The 15,632-nt window shown below is 36.9% G+C and overlaps 1 protein-coding gene across 1 annotated transcript in view; it reads right to left on the bottom strand.

Annotated features, from left to right (window-relative positions):
* Positions 1 to 388: 388 nt before the first annotated feature.
* The window catches only part of MTPN (myotrophin), a 42,639-nt gene continuing 27,395 nt past the window's right edge, over positions 389 to 15,632 (bottom strand). The window contains exon 4 of the mRNA XM_074902036.1: positions 389 to 3,620. Within this exon, the coding sequence (XP_074758137.1) occupies positions 3,534 to 3,620 (87 nt within the window). The 3' untranslated portion in view covers positions 389 to 3,533. The remainder of the gene's footprint in view (positions 3,621 to 15,632) is intronic.

The raw sequence follows: 15,632 nt of genomic DNA, 5'->3' as shown, positions 1-15,632 counted from the left end.
AAATTCTTTGATGGAAGGAGAGAATAAATTGCTTTAGTCTTCACAGGTAATGTAAGGAACATCCCTCTACATACAGACTGTCTCTTAGAATTTAACACAAGAGATTTTCAACATTATGCATTACCATTTAAGCAGGAAATGTATAGACTACAAGAGCACAGAATGAACAAAAACCTTTTTTAAATTGACATAATTTAAAAATCAAACAACTTCATATATTTAGTTCTCAAAGCAGCTTCCACTCCACATTTAAGTCTTAAGTACCTGAGCATTTTAATCACTGTACATGTGAACTGGAGCTTAGATGCCTTCCAGGCAAATAAAAAAGTTGTAGCCAGATATTAATAAAACACAGGAGCAGAAAGGGAAATAAAACTCTACATTCTTATATCGCACAATTCAAGTTTATTCCATTCATTCTTGCAACACAAACTTAAAAATACAGTATCTTTTAGCATTCTGATTCTATGAACCATGATAATAATGAACCCAACTGTGTCAAAACAGTTAACAATGGTGAAAAGAAGTCAAATATCAAAATGCACAAAGCACTAATTTTTTCTGTCACTGCGTAGAAAGATGATTGTTTATCCATTTACAAAATATAATTAAGACAAGTTCATTTTGAAATTTTGCATGCAACACTGCAATTGCTTGACCTAGGACACTCCATTCTTACCAGCCTCTTCTACAAATAATTCAAGGTTATGTTCAAGGATAAAATTACATTTATCTACTGTACTCCTTTTCCCATTTGCTCCCCCTTAAGTAAAAGGAGCAGGGCGTACAAAATCCAAAATATACTTCAGGTTATAACTTAGCACAAATTTAAAAGGAAAAGGTTTAAGAACCTAAGAAAGATTTCCAAAGTATATGTGATTCCAGTCTGACAAAGTATTTAAATTCTGTTTATAGAATGTAAAATAATTTACAGTTTGGTGTTTTCATCTAGTTAGGACATACTCAAAGATAGAGGCAGCCACCCATTATTTTTTTCCCACAATATAGCTAACAAGGGAACAAATTAATAAGCCCACTTTTTAGACAATTACAAAAACACAGGCTTTTATTATTACTTTTCTTTTTTTAAACTCTGGGCAAAATGATCAAATCACCTTTTATGTAGTGCAAAAATCAAAACACTTCTTTATGAGCCAAACATTAAATGCCATCTTTTAACTATCTCAAAAGGCAGCTTGGGTATATATTACAGCCAAATTAATACTTGTCTCACTGAAGTTCATTTGCACTTTTTTTTCCTCAAGTGAAGCAAGAAAAAATAAGGTGTCCACATAACTGTAGAAAAAGGGAGGCAAAACAGCCTCAGTGAATCACCAGAAGAGTTAGTACAAAGATGATGTTTCTTTACTATAATGCTCACTTAAATGAGTTGAAGGGAAGGGCAGGAAAGAATAGAGAGAAAAACAACAAAAAGAAAAGACTATGGCCAGACAACTCGATACTAATCAACACAAAAAACTTGAATAATCAAGTTTTCCACATAAAAACAGATTGCAGTTTTCTAGACTAGTATTTTATCAGCTAAGTATTTAATAGCGTAATATGGAGGCAAATTTATGCCAAAGATGGCTACTTTCATAGATGAATAAAGAGTTAAGCCTATAGTCTGTGTTCACACTATTACAATGACATGACAATCCAGCACTGATCAAAGATTAAAGAGTTCTCTTTAAATAGTCATTAAAAGCACTGTTCACCAAACATGCACTTTTTTTTATCAGCAGTTCACCAATTGATTTATCACTTATTTCCAACCTTTCTGCCCTTCCTTGCCACTCATCTCCAACAAGCAAAGAGTAATTGCACTGTACAGTTTATGGCCAGAGTTGACTGTTTTCTTCATTGCTTTTCTTATGGGATGTGTACATGTAGATCAGTTTTCTTCTCTCATTTTACAGTCTAAATACAAGGCTTTTCATAGCTGAGACATTCAATCACAATACGCAACAGGATTCAAGTAAAACTAAGTCTCCATTAAATACAAGTGGTAGTCACCAGCCTACTTCTACATATCCTCTTAATTTCAGTGATATCAAAATAATATCGGCTACTTTTGTTTAAGAATTCAGCATGAGACATTATATACGTTTGTTTTCTATATTGTTCATGTTATCAGAAAGTTTGAAATCTATATTCCAAAAAAGATGATGTATAGTTTGTGGTATGCACTTTTCTGCTATAAAACCAGTTTTCAGTAATCAGCAGCCTAATGAAAATTTTCATGATGAAAGCCAGAAGCTCAGACATTCCTGAGGACTGTAAGATGTGACAGGAATCTCTACAACATCATTAAATACCTTCCCATGAATCAAGGCTATCATACTTACTGGTATAGTAAATCTTATCCAGAAGTCAGTGGTTAATGTGGTATGGTTGCATTGGGAACTTTCAAAACAAGCTCCATGCCGTAATGAAATTTAAGAGGTTCATTTTGTGAACAATGAAAATGATTCAAAGATATGCACTATTAAAAGGTTTGGGTTTTTTTCCTCCAGTAGTTAGGGCAAGTTAAGACTTCTACTTGTACATCATCTTGTTCCTAACACCTAAACTTAGAAGGCTTACGTGCACTTTAAAAGTTTACCAGAAAAGTTTAGCAACAATATTCACCTGATATGAATGTATAAATAATTACCATTCATTTTCCACATGTGACTAGATTATTCTTACATAGCAAACAGCCTGTAGCTTTCGCACATGTCTATACATTTTATGCTGACATGGTGAGTAAAGAAATTCCATCTTACAATCCTTTTGGAAATAATTACAGTGACATTTTGAACTCTCTCAAAAACAGTTGCTTAGAACATCTGTCCTGGACTAGAACAAACATGGGAAATAAACCTCAAATTCAAGCACCCAAAAGTACCTTGGCAGATATTCTGGAGTGTATCATGTCTCAACTGATCTTTCCTGATTTACTCAAGAATCAGAAAAACACTAGTGTGACATCCAATTAGTCAATATAAAGAACAGCTCCAATAACTAGTATCAAAAGTCCTCAAAACTGCAACATAAGCTTTAGGCAGAAGAAGAATAAAGCTACCCACAGAGAGAAGAGAAAAGCAACCCAGCCACCTACATTACTACACTTCAGATTACAGCAGACACTAATAGCATGGGACTATTGTCTCCTTTACAATTAGTTTCAGGTACATAGCACAGTACTTCCATCTAAAGGAATCCTTCAACAAAAATCTTAGTACTAACCTAGGAGGTTTACAAGCCAAAAATTCAAGATCATGGTCTGTCTTCCTTCTTCCATTTTCAGTAGAAATGGGAAGAGATTGTGCACTGAAAAAGAGATTGTCCCACTAGAGGGACACTGTTCATAATAGTTTTCAACCCTCTCCAAACAGATTATCTTTGATACAAGACCCTAACTAGTCTGATTCATAAAGAATTTCCCTCCCCCCGAAGTATTTAGCTGAAGAAGCTGGAAGATGCAAAGAGTGACAGACAGGCAGCAGTGTGAGGCCACAGGAGAGACACTTAAGATATCAGTCCATCCGTCACTGAAGAAGAGTTTTGATTGCCTGGTTGTCAGTGGCTTCAAAGGCAGTTAGTCCATCTGGGCCTTTCACAGACTTATCAGCACCCTGTAAAGACATTGAGAAGGACTGTCAATTCATAAAGCCAGGCTTTATTAGTATTAAGTGTGTCACTACAGTTACTTACCTTGGATAATTATATTGATTACATATAGATTTTTAGTGCAGTGCATTGTTTTCATTTAGAAAAAAACAGGCATGATTCACGTACAAAACTATTCAGCACGCAGGTGATTTAGGTTTCAAACTTTATACTGTGGAACTGGAAAAAAGTCACTAACTTTTGTCAGAAGTAACAGGTGGATAGAAAGGATAAACAGAAATGCACCAATTAGACAAACTGCAGAATAGTAAGCACGAACCCAGCCTTAGTGCCAGAATTATGGAAGTTGAGCAAAACGGAAGCAAAGAGTGATCAACTAGTCATGTTTGTTCTGAGCACTGTGCAGTCATACATATAAAAGGGAAAAGCCAGACTAAATAGTATATAGGGTAGTTAAAGGGATAAAAGAGAACACAGGACTGACTACTGAGATAGAGAGATGTTTTCTGAAAATAAGATTCCAGAACAACTCTTCTTGAGAAGATACACGTCTCACTTTAAAATATATGTACTTGCTCAATCAAGTGACAGGAAAAATACTGTGGGTACAGACACACTTTGTCAAGAGCATGTACTGCAAAAGTTTGTCTTTATGTATAAACTCTCTATAGAATAAGTACAAATCTCTTCCTAATTACAAGGAAGGAATTACTTAATAAGATTAATCACAGTTACTATTAAGGACACCTAATAGTTTTCTAAGAACATAATGGAACTAATTACCAGAGCTTCTTTACCAATAAAAGTTTATACACATAAAACCCCACTAAACTTCCATACATGATACCATGTCTGTTCACAAGACAACTCTCAGTCCACTAAACTTCCTATTGTAACTGTTTCTAACAATTTGATTGACTGGATCCGATATTACTACGATTTGCTGTCAGTACTACTTCTCACAAGACAGAATATTGCCCTCTTTGAAGCTTCTACTCTTTTTACTTATCAATATTCAATCTGCCACCCTAAAAAGATGGTTTTACAGCAGTTTTTAAGGCAGCACTGCCCATCTTGTGGTCCACTGGCCAAAGTGACCCTGCTGGATCTGTTCAAGCCCCTACAGACCCTCAGTGTAAGACATGAGCTGAACAGACTCTTTTGTTTAGCAGCAGTCAGCTGTGGAGCAGGGAGGTTCCCCCCCCCCCCGTGGCTATCAGGGAAAGAGCCTGGGAAAATAAAATTATCTTGAGAACTCCAGTGAAGAATTCAGAGATGGATACTTACAGTTGCAGTAATTCCTCTCAGGCAGCTCATTTTCTCTAGTACTTTTCAGGTAGCAAAATACAGGCAATAAATTTTGTGCATATGCAATGAATTTACTCCAATGACAGGAACAATCATAACATTTACCTCTCCCCTGTCACTATTTAACATCCTTGGCCCAAACAGTATGCTGCAGTACCACTGTTCTGTTGAGTATGAATGTGAGCTGAATCAGTCTGTTCCCAAGAAGTGACTAGTTGCAAATACACACTTAGGTTGAAAACACTGAAACCCATTCCTTGTGAAACATTTATTTTTTCCTTAAAGAAACTCTGAGAGATTCAAGAGGTATCTTCACAGTTATAAGCTTAGTTATGATGGGAGAAGAAAGGCAACCATGAAAATAGTAATGGCTTCTTTTGCAGGTGCTGATTATTTCTACTGCTTTAGACAGCACTCTCAGACTAGAATCCACACGGAACTCAAAAAGGCTTGAAAGCTGTTCTTTGATGTTAAGCGCAGAAAACCTGAAGGAACTTAGACTTGAAGAAAAATGGAACTATGCGGTAGATCTGCCAGTACTCAACTTGAATAGGAGTTTAAAGAACTTTAACTTACAAAACTCTCCTCAAATGTATGAGCATTTAGGGTATAAAAGAGAACTTCTAGTTTAGGCACAGGACTGCTTTCCACTCTCATGCACATATGTACTTCAGAAAAGTTACACACATGCAAGATCAGAGTTTCTAAAACAGCTTTAATGAATGTAGGATAAGAGGGTCAGGACTACTCAAGGACATTTAATAAACTCAGTGTTAATCAATTAGGAGAAAGGCCCCTTAGCTAGGTACAAAGATTCCTTCCTGTATTCAATAGAATAAGAAGGAAATGATAAAGTTCAGGTGAAGAGGACTTCAATTTTCAGAAGTACAACACTGTCTGGAAACAAGTTTAATGACAAGTCCATAAAAGTACAATGATTTCACAGTATTCTCTAATTCCCCAAAGTAAAAAGCTATCAACATTTTATGTTTATGTTATGTTATGTTCTTTTCTTGAAATACACACAGAAATATATATACACTCTTTTTCTTTGGCGGGGTAATAACAAAAAAGAATATTTGTCCTCTTAAGTGACTGGACAAAGCACAGATGTTATACATGCTCCAAAGGCAGCACAATAACTACTAGGGTACAATTGCAGTTAAAACAAAAACACCCGGAAGGCAGCAGGTAAAGGCAATGCAGAGCTGTAACCAAACCCTGCAAAGCTGGAATTGGGGCACTTCATGAAGCTAGTAGAAGACCTTATTACATAGCAAACAGCAAACTTCCAGAACAAGTTGCTGGATTAAATTAGAGGCAGATGTCAGCTTGTTCAAAAAGGATATAGATTAATTAATGGACAACAAATATATAAACACTTTTTAAAGGGGATAGATGTGTGAACCTCTAAAATCCCTGGCTATGAATGAGGGGAATAAGTGAGCAGAAGTGGTCATACAACTTTTCCCAAATGGCATCCCTTCTGTCACTGGCAGGAGAAAGAAAAGGTGTTAAATTGCCTAACACTATAGGACTTTTCTCATAACACTTTTTTAGTAGAAAGAGATCAAATTGCATTAGATATTTTATAAAAAGAAGAAATATTTTGAAAACTGAATAAATGGATGAGATTTGTCACATCTTTTGCAACAAACCACATCCTCCATTAAAAACATTCAAAAAAGTTTACTTGTCTATTGTAACATGATACTGGTTTCTCCTAGACTCAAAAAAATCTTTGTACATTACAAAAAAAAAAAAGATTCTTAAAGAAAAGCATGGAGTAATTTTATATATATTTCTCTTTTACAAATAGGTATCCCTTAAATCCACTATCCCTAAAAAAACTAAAAGCAAACTGAAATACAGGAACTGATGTTGCTTCAGTAGTCATTATTTTATCTATTATTTTGTTTTGTAGAAGGTTGGTACATAACATGATCAAAATAAAACCCTGGTATTTTAGAAGACAATTCAATTCTGATTTTGCCAAAAACTACTAAAAAATTATTTCCTCCCTAATAGTATAATATGCTCCAATATTATGTTATTTAACATTAATAGTACTGAAAAGGCAGAAGTGAAAAAAATGGACAAAAGATACGCACTTCCGCTTCACTCTGAGGTCATAGCATGCTTCAAACAACTTTATTGTTCAAAATTACAAAGGCTATTCGAATATATCTCAAATTCCTAGAAAAATATTTTAAGATTAATAAAAACAATTAACTACTGTTAATGTAGTAGTAAGACAACAAGCCCTGCCTTTGAACTTTAAGGAGGAAGTGCTCTTTAGACCAAGCCTAATTACTTTCATGTATTACATTAAGTCAGAGTAAAGCAGCATTTTGAACAAACTCAGATGCTGATAGAGCAGTTTAGGTATTGCTCTGCAAACCTCCATAGGTCTACTTTTTGGAATGCCTGCAGTATGCTACTCCACATACTTTTATCAACTTGCAAGATACACTAAGAATTCCAAAAACTATTGCTAGGTTACACAGACTGTGTAAGCAAGGCTTGATAGTTTAGAAAGGAAGGATTATTTTAAAAAGGTAGTTTCACAGGAATAGGCAAAATTAATTCCTCAGGAGATATGCTTTAAGGATATAGTATTTTGATCTCTTGTCTGACAAAAATCCGCTATTTATTAGAAAAGCATGTCTCAATGCTGACCTAGAGGGTTTACACTACTTCTTGTAGCCACAACACTAAGATTTACTAATTCTACTTCAGCAAATTCACTTATCCTTTGTTGAGGGCAGTAAAAATAATCTTCACCCATTGTGTATTTCAGTGCTCAGTGTCCTTCAATTTTTGAGAATTAATGAGATACTGTATTATTATCTACTGGTAATAATAGGTTAATTAAGCCTTCTAGAGGCTGATCTAGCATACATGTAGCAGTCATTTGTTATTCCAAACATTAAAATTTTGTGCCCAAATGGAAACTAAATGATTTTATAATGTATAGAAAAGTTTCAAGTATAAGTCCTCACATTTTAATTTTTTTCCCATTTAACATTTTACAATTTTATAACAAATTAGCAATTTCAGACCAACACCGAACCTTTAATCCCTATAGGTTTGGAATGAGTGATACTATTTGAACATTTTAAACATGCCAACAAAAACTTTGGTTTTGTTTTTAAGTTTAAATTACCACATTATCAATATTTTGCTTTAGTTCATATTGGGCAGGCCTAAACCATCACAGATGATGAAGCTGTGCTATGGTGAAAACCATTTAACGAATCCAATCTGTGAAAATCGTAACAGTAATTGATTATGGCTGATCATTATGATAAGCACAACAGCAGTTCTTGAAAACAGTCATTTGTAATCTCAACTTTTGATGTTTTCAAACCGCATCTAAGTTCTTATAATAAATCAAACTGAGCATTGCCGATTCCAAAATGAAAACATCTGAGCAACAGAAACTGCACTGAAATGCTAACTTCAGAAGAAAGTGTGTAACAAAATACCTTTGGAAGAGTGTATCTACCCTTAAATTATGTTTGGTGTTTATTAGTAAATTCAATGTATGCACTGTAATTAGGAAAGATAAGTCATAACTATTCCACTCTCCATAAATAAAACAACTGGCATTGTAAAACAAAATAACTGTATGCTTGTTATATATGGGTTTTTTTTTATGTTGGAAGAAATGTCTAAACTTGAATACCAACACAAATTATGGTAATAAGTGAAGCTACAGTTCAAAGTACCTTAATCATAAAACCATAAACAAACAAATTTTTTTTGCTGTGCTTCATGAATAAAAAAATAAAAACACAATATTGGGGGTTAAATCCATGTAACCCTTACAGCAGGTGGAAACTTGAAAAAAACCCATAAAACATTGACAACAACTTCAATACTGAACAAAGGATTTACAAAAGAGTAAAGGCAGCATTAGAAAGCTGTTTGCTTTCTGCAGCCACAAAATTACTGCTTAAACTGCTGGCGTACTCAATGTCAACCACCAGTGAGTATTAAAATCACATTTCAAACACTTCTTAGAAAACCCACCAGGAAATTCTATCAAATGATTCTTCACAGTACTTAATTCACCATTTTTGATGAATGTACTTTCCAAGGTCAAACCACATATTATGAGATTACTTGTCTTTCACAGAACATCACACTTTAAATGCTTACAGGGATTTTGAGAAGAAATTTATGGAGCTAAATCACTTGGTTTAGAGAGGTCTTCATATCCCTTCAGAGACAGCAATTTGAAAAGGTAGAATAAGTGTTATAGCACACACAAGATTAAGGAAGGAGCTCTCCTGCAGTTTTCATATTGCTCCAGTTTTAATATGTAGCCAAATCCTACAGAATCACCAGGTAGTTTAGAAAATGTCAATTATCCAGATAGAATTGAATGCATTCTTACAGGTGTATTGAAGGGGCGGAAAATAAGGTCTATGAAATCTAAATTTATGAAGATGTTATCAGTTCCAGCTCCCTGAAACTGCCCAAGAGCTGTAGCAGCACAGTACACGTTGTTTTGGCAGGCATAATATTGTAGACTCCTCTTCATTCTACCAGTCAAACCCCTTCTCAGTGAGCATGCAGCTACAGATCCTTTTTCAAGCATCTATTTCACTTCACTTCTCACCTTAAAGTCTCATCCCACCTACAATTATAGGTGAATGTTACTTTCCATACAAAGGTAAAAAAAAAAAATAATCACTGTTATTAACCCAAATTGGTATTTGAACTTTGCCCAGACCTTTTTTAGTATTTTAATTTTCATTGCTAAAACGAAGCAGTGAGAAGCTTTTTTTTTCCTCTTAGAAAATGCATGTATTTAATTACAAATACACTTCCCAGGCAATTAAACTATGCATCCAAACAACATGATTTCCAGTAGTCAGGCACTTCCAAACAGAGGCCTTCCAACATAAGCTTCTAGCCAAATCTGTATTTCCACAGATCTTATACTGTACAGCTAAGGAATACAGACTTGAATGGAAACAAAAGGAATATAGCTGTGGCAAAAATTATGACAGGGCTAGATAACCTTTAATGTTCAGTATTTTTTTTCCTCTTATTAAAGAGGTAGTAACAATGTATTAATCCTTCAGATATGACAATACCCCAGGCACCTACCGCCAAATGAGAATAGCTGGTGTTGCTTTAGCTTATCACAGAATCACACAGAATCATCTAGGTTGGAAAGGACCCTGGAGATCATCTAGTCCAACCGTTCTCCTAGCAGTTCCCACCTACAGCATATCCTTAAGCTCTAAATCAACCCTACTCTTGAACACCTCCAGGGATGGGGACTCCACCACCTCCCTGGGCAGCCCATTCCAACGCCTAACAATCCCTTCTGTAAAGAAATGCTTCCTGATATCTAGTCTGAACTTTCCCTGGAACAATATGAGGCTATTCCCTCTTGTCCTGTCACTTTCTACTAGGCTAAAGAGGCTCATCCCCAGCTCTCTGCAGCTTCCTTTCAGGTAGCTGTAGAGGGTGATGAGGTCTCCCCTCAGCCTCCTCTTCTCCAGACTAAACACCCCCAGTTCCCTCAGCCGCTCCTCATAGGACATGTGTTCCAGACCCTTGACCAAGCTGTGTAGCCCTTCTCTGGACACGTCTGAGTAACCCAGTGTCCTTTTTGTAGTGAGGGGCCCAAAACTGAACACAGGAATCGAGGTGCGGCCTCAGCAGTGCCAAGTACATGGGCAAGATCCCTTCCCTGTCCCTGCTGGCCATGCTATTGCTGACACAAGCCAGGATGCCATTGGCCTTCTTGGCCACCTGGGCACACTGCTGGCTCATATTCAGCTGGCTATCAATACCCCCAGGTCCCTCTCTGACTGGCAGCTCTCCAGCAACTCTTCCCCAAGCCTGTAGCACTGCTGGGGGTTGTTGTGGCCCATTATGAAAACTAATGAAATCAAACCAGGCTTTCAGAAGGATGACAACAAATAGGCTTGCAAAAATATTTTCCCCATAGCTCAAGAATAAGCATGAAGTGTATTAAGAGAAAGACTGCTTTTGAAACTAATAGTATAAGGCAAGTGTAGATATAACAGACACTACAGGGCTAAAGATGCTTCATCCTTCCCATCTGTTCCATGTCTCGTTCTCGAATTTAATCTGAATCTCATCCATCTCCTACAAAAACAATGCCTCAACAGACAGCTGAGCAAGCATTTAGTATGTGGCAACAAGCAAACACTATCTGTCATTTACAAAGGAACAACACAAAGACTACATGAGAAATAAATCAGAGAAACTGGGTTCTATTGTACATCTACAAAAACTGTAATCAAATCCAGGAGACCACCCTCTGGAACTGGTATGTCACACGGGGAAATTCCCAAGGCAGCAGCTGAAGATACCTCAGTTCTGTCTCTTGATTTGGCATCAGTGTTTCTCCAATTCCATAAACACAAGGAACTAAAGCTCCAACAGAACTTTAATTTGGAGGTCTCAATCAGAAACTAACTACAGAAATTAACTTGAAATAGGGAGAAATGAACAGGGTGAATGCCAGCCCTATTGCAACGAAGTAGTAGGAATATGCAAGTCAGAGTATTAAAAGACTGAACAGAATCACCGGCTCTGCAGGCAACTAAGCATTAGCTTACCTGTAACATGGCACTGCAGCCTAATGTTGGTAGACAGTCACGTGATCATCTTGCCCACAGAAGAGACAGTATGGCAAGAAAGACTGCATACAAGCACTCTTTCACTCCTATGTGATTAAAACTACTGCAGACCATCACAAATTAAACTTCTGAAGACAACTCATACCTGGCTGGGCAGATTTAAACGTGACTGCACACTGGCTGTGTGTCATAAAGCATCCAGTAGCAATGCCTGCTTAATTAGGTCACCCCCCATCTCCACAGACCCTTATCAATCCTGACAAGGCTACTGATGAGGTTGTTTTTTGTAAAGTCTTGCTAGATTCCTCACCCATTTCCAAACGCTGCTACACAAAATCCATCTTGGGAGACTGGTGAGTCTGGAGGAGATTACTGTAGAGACTCTTTATACCATTGATTGTTTTGTCCTGTCAAACTACAGCTCCAAAAAACTATGTTACTGCTAGAATATTTTGAATTGCTCAAGGAAAGGGTCATTTTATATATCACATAACACACTTTTCCACCTTGTTTCTTCAGAAAACATCATGTTAAATTGTATCTCCTTACTACAGTTACAAATGCTCCGAAGTTATGTAATTTAACGGTTAAGGTCACCAGTAAGAGCTTTTGGATTTTCAAAGGAGCTTATTTATATAATTTTATATACATACAAGCCTGAGAGCCACAAGATTTAGATACAGGGTGTACAACCCAACACAACTCTCCCAGCAACAGTAATTTTGTTCAGAAGCTGACTAAACCTAGCCACGTGTAATGCTTCCATAATGGCAGTGATACTATGACTTGATAAACAAGGTACCATTCTATTCCAAAGGATTGAACACCAACGTGATGGAAACTTGAATATATTAAGGAATGGCAGACAATGAATTTGGCTGATAGAAAGAATTTAAGAACAAGTCCCAGAGTCATCTACCACAACAGTGGCATTCTTAAAAACTACTTAACGATAACCTCTTGGAGTCCCTTCCAGACTTTTAAGAAAATATTTAATCTGTGTGTTAGATGTAGTCTAACCTGATTTATCTACACTTTTCCTCAACATATTCCTACAGATACTGCAGAATAAAGTAGAAAGTTCTGCTTCCCAGACAGAGAGCTCATCCAAGGTATCACCCTGCTATGATACTGTTAAACAAGATCGGTGCTTCAGGGAGCTCTTGAGATTTTTGAAGCATCTCTCCTCCTCCCTTGCCTTCACATAAAACTTCACATGTGGGCAGTTCCCAGAGGAAGTTTGCTTCCTCAGAAGCTGTGAAACCATTTGATTCTGATGCACTGCTAGCCCCTGTGTACAAGAATTGGTCAGATGGTTGGGGCTATAGCAACAATGGCTGGGAGCACTACTTGAAAGTTAGAATTGGCTTTCTACTGCTTCTCAGAAGACATCAAAAGAGCCAGTAGTTTAGGACTAAGAGCAACATCTTTAGCTTCGTTCCTCCTGTAGTCCCTCTAAATGTAGTTAAGTTTTCCAAAAGAAAGTACAGTTAGTGTCACCTGCATGTCAAATAAATACATATAATTAGCATAATAATTCTTACTTTAATGTAAGAAAAATCCAAATGGGTCCATCAGCTTTATAATTAAGAACTGAGCTGTGAGGAGGAAAGAAGCATCTTATTTCCAGCCCAATGAAAGATCTGTAACTTTTTACAGTGTCCATGTTGAACTCTTCTGCTGAAAAGGGTGATAGGGAAGAGAATAAGAACTATTTCAAGTCATCCTAGCACCCTATGCTAACCTTAGAAGTTTTCCCTCAACTTACCAGTAAGAGAGCAATATACATGAAGAATAAAGTTTAACACATTACATGCAGTGGATCAGCCAGAGAAATCACCAGCCTTCACTATTCCAAAAAGTCATTTGTATTTTAGACACAGTGTCATCAGTGTTCAACTTCCATGTGAGAAACATTTGCTAAGAAGCCCAAAACAGTTCTTTCTGAGGAATAACAAGAGTAACAAGCTGTGCTTTACCATAGGAAAGCCTTGTTGAAAGTTAGTTGAAATTCCATAAAACAAATCACAGCTTTTCAAGGGACAACAATTGGTATAATGGATTCAACTTTTAGGATCATCTACAGAAAATTCTATTACTCATGTGACATGTACACTAAAAATGTTGATAGACACTGAACTGATAAAAGCCAGCATAGGTCTGCCAGCACTTTTCAAGTTAAGGTCTTACAAATGTAAACTTTTACTATGAGCTTAGAAGAAGCTTGGCTGTGTTTTATCATGCAACTGCATGATCACCAGTAACAACAGAAAACACAGGTTTGCAGCAGCCCAGGTTACTTCCGCTGAAGATCAAGTGCCCACTCTAATCATTCCAGTCAGTTTAAGAGTTTAGAATCTTGATTCAGTCTCTACTATTTACATGTATTTATTATCCCCTAAAAGTGAATTATGACCCAAACACTTTTAATACTTTTACTGCTTTCAGTGGAAGATAGTTTCAAGAATGCTCTACAGCCACACTACGTGAAAGAGTAGCCAGCTTACTTTCAGACAAACAGATCTTCTACAGTAACAGAAAGTTTACAAAAATGTTAGACATCACCTTGACTATGCTAATCTTTTTAATATTCTGTACTTTGATTAAGGTATATTTTTTACATTTTATGTCCAATTAACATGTGAAACATTTCCTGGAACACCCCTCCTCCTCTTAATATCTCAGGAGTCTCATGTGAAACATTTATGAACATCCCCATAATTCATAAACTGTAGAAGGCAGTACAGAATGTTAGCTTAAAACAATTAAATTTCCAAATCAACAACTGCATCCAACAGGATTATTTAAATTAAATCTCATCTTGGCAGGTGAAGAGAAACAGTTTTTTATACCTTACGTAATTTTAACTTGATCAAACTACTAACTTTTTAATATTTGTGGCATGCAAACAGACTAAGGAGATATGTATCCCTGTCTCAAAACTTATGAAAGTACCAAAAAAATTTCATTTTTTTTTTTCCCATTTAAATATATGTAAGGAGGTTATTGACTTCTAGTTTAACAGCTTAGGGGATATTCTATAACAGAGGCCACATATGCAAGAGATCAACTAACAGGGTAAATGAAGGCAGCTGAAAGTAGGTACACATGAAATAATGAAGCTTCTTAGCAATAAAGTAGAAGTGTAGTATTTACAAAAGCAAGAAAAAACAGCTCTGAAGAAAAATTTTAACTATATTGGTCCCTCATTTGCAGTTCCACTATTTATATACACTAACATTAGATATTTAACATTCATCCTGCATTTGGAGTAACAAAAGAATAAATCTCACTCCACAAGTAACTAGGAAGCACATTAAACAGTCAAATAGTAAGTAATTTTTACAGCTTTCATAAGGGTTGAACTACCTGGTCTCACAGGTATCTGCTACCAAAGAATGTATGAAATCAGACTGTTACAAACAAGGTGTGACAGATGTTAAAACAAGGTCTGTAACTTATATTAAGAGGTTGTTCTTTCTCTTCATACAGATCTGCCTTTGAGCTGATGAACAAAGTTCCAGCTCATAACTATTTTATCAGCTGGTCTATGTGAATGGAAGCAAGCAGATGAGGTACAACATGTAGTGAGACCTCACCTAGACTGCCACACCCAGCTCTGGGGCCCCCAACATTAGAAGGACATAAAACTGCTTGAGTGGGCCCAGGGGACACCAAAAACATGATCAGGGGCTGGAGAACCTCCCTTATGAGGACAAGCTGAGAGAGTTGGGGTTGTTCAGCCTGGAGATGAGAAGGCTCTGTGGGGAGACCTTATAGGAGTCTTGCAGTACTCAAAGGAGGCCTACAGGAAAGATGGGGAGGGTCTCCTCATGAAGTACAGTGACAGGACAAGGGGCAATGGTTTTAAACTGAAAGAGGGTAGATTCAGATCAGATCTAAGGCAGAAATTCTTCCTTGTGAGGGTGGTGAGGCCCTGGCACAGGTTGCCCAGAGCAGCTGTGGCTGCCCCCTCCCTGGAAGGGTTCAAGGCCAGGCTGGACGGGGCTTTGGGCAACCTGGGCTAGTGAAAGGTGTCCCCGCCCATGGCAGGGGGGTGGCACTGGATGGGCTTTA

Source organism: Athene noctua, chromosome 3 (assembly GCF_965140245.1).
Source record: "Athene noctua chromosome 3, bAthNoc1.hap1.1, whole genome shotgun sequence".
NCBI classification, from domain to species: Eukaryota; Metazoa; Chordata; class Aves; order Strigiformes; family Strigidae; genus Athene; species Athene noctua.
The sequence above is the reverse complement of the archived record's forward strand: the minus strand, read 5'-3'. Positions and strand labels throughout refer to the sequence as shown.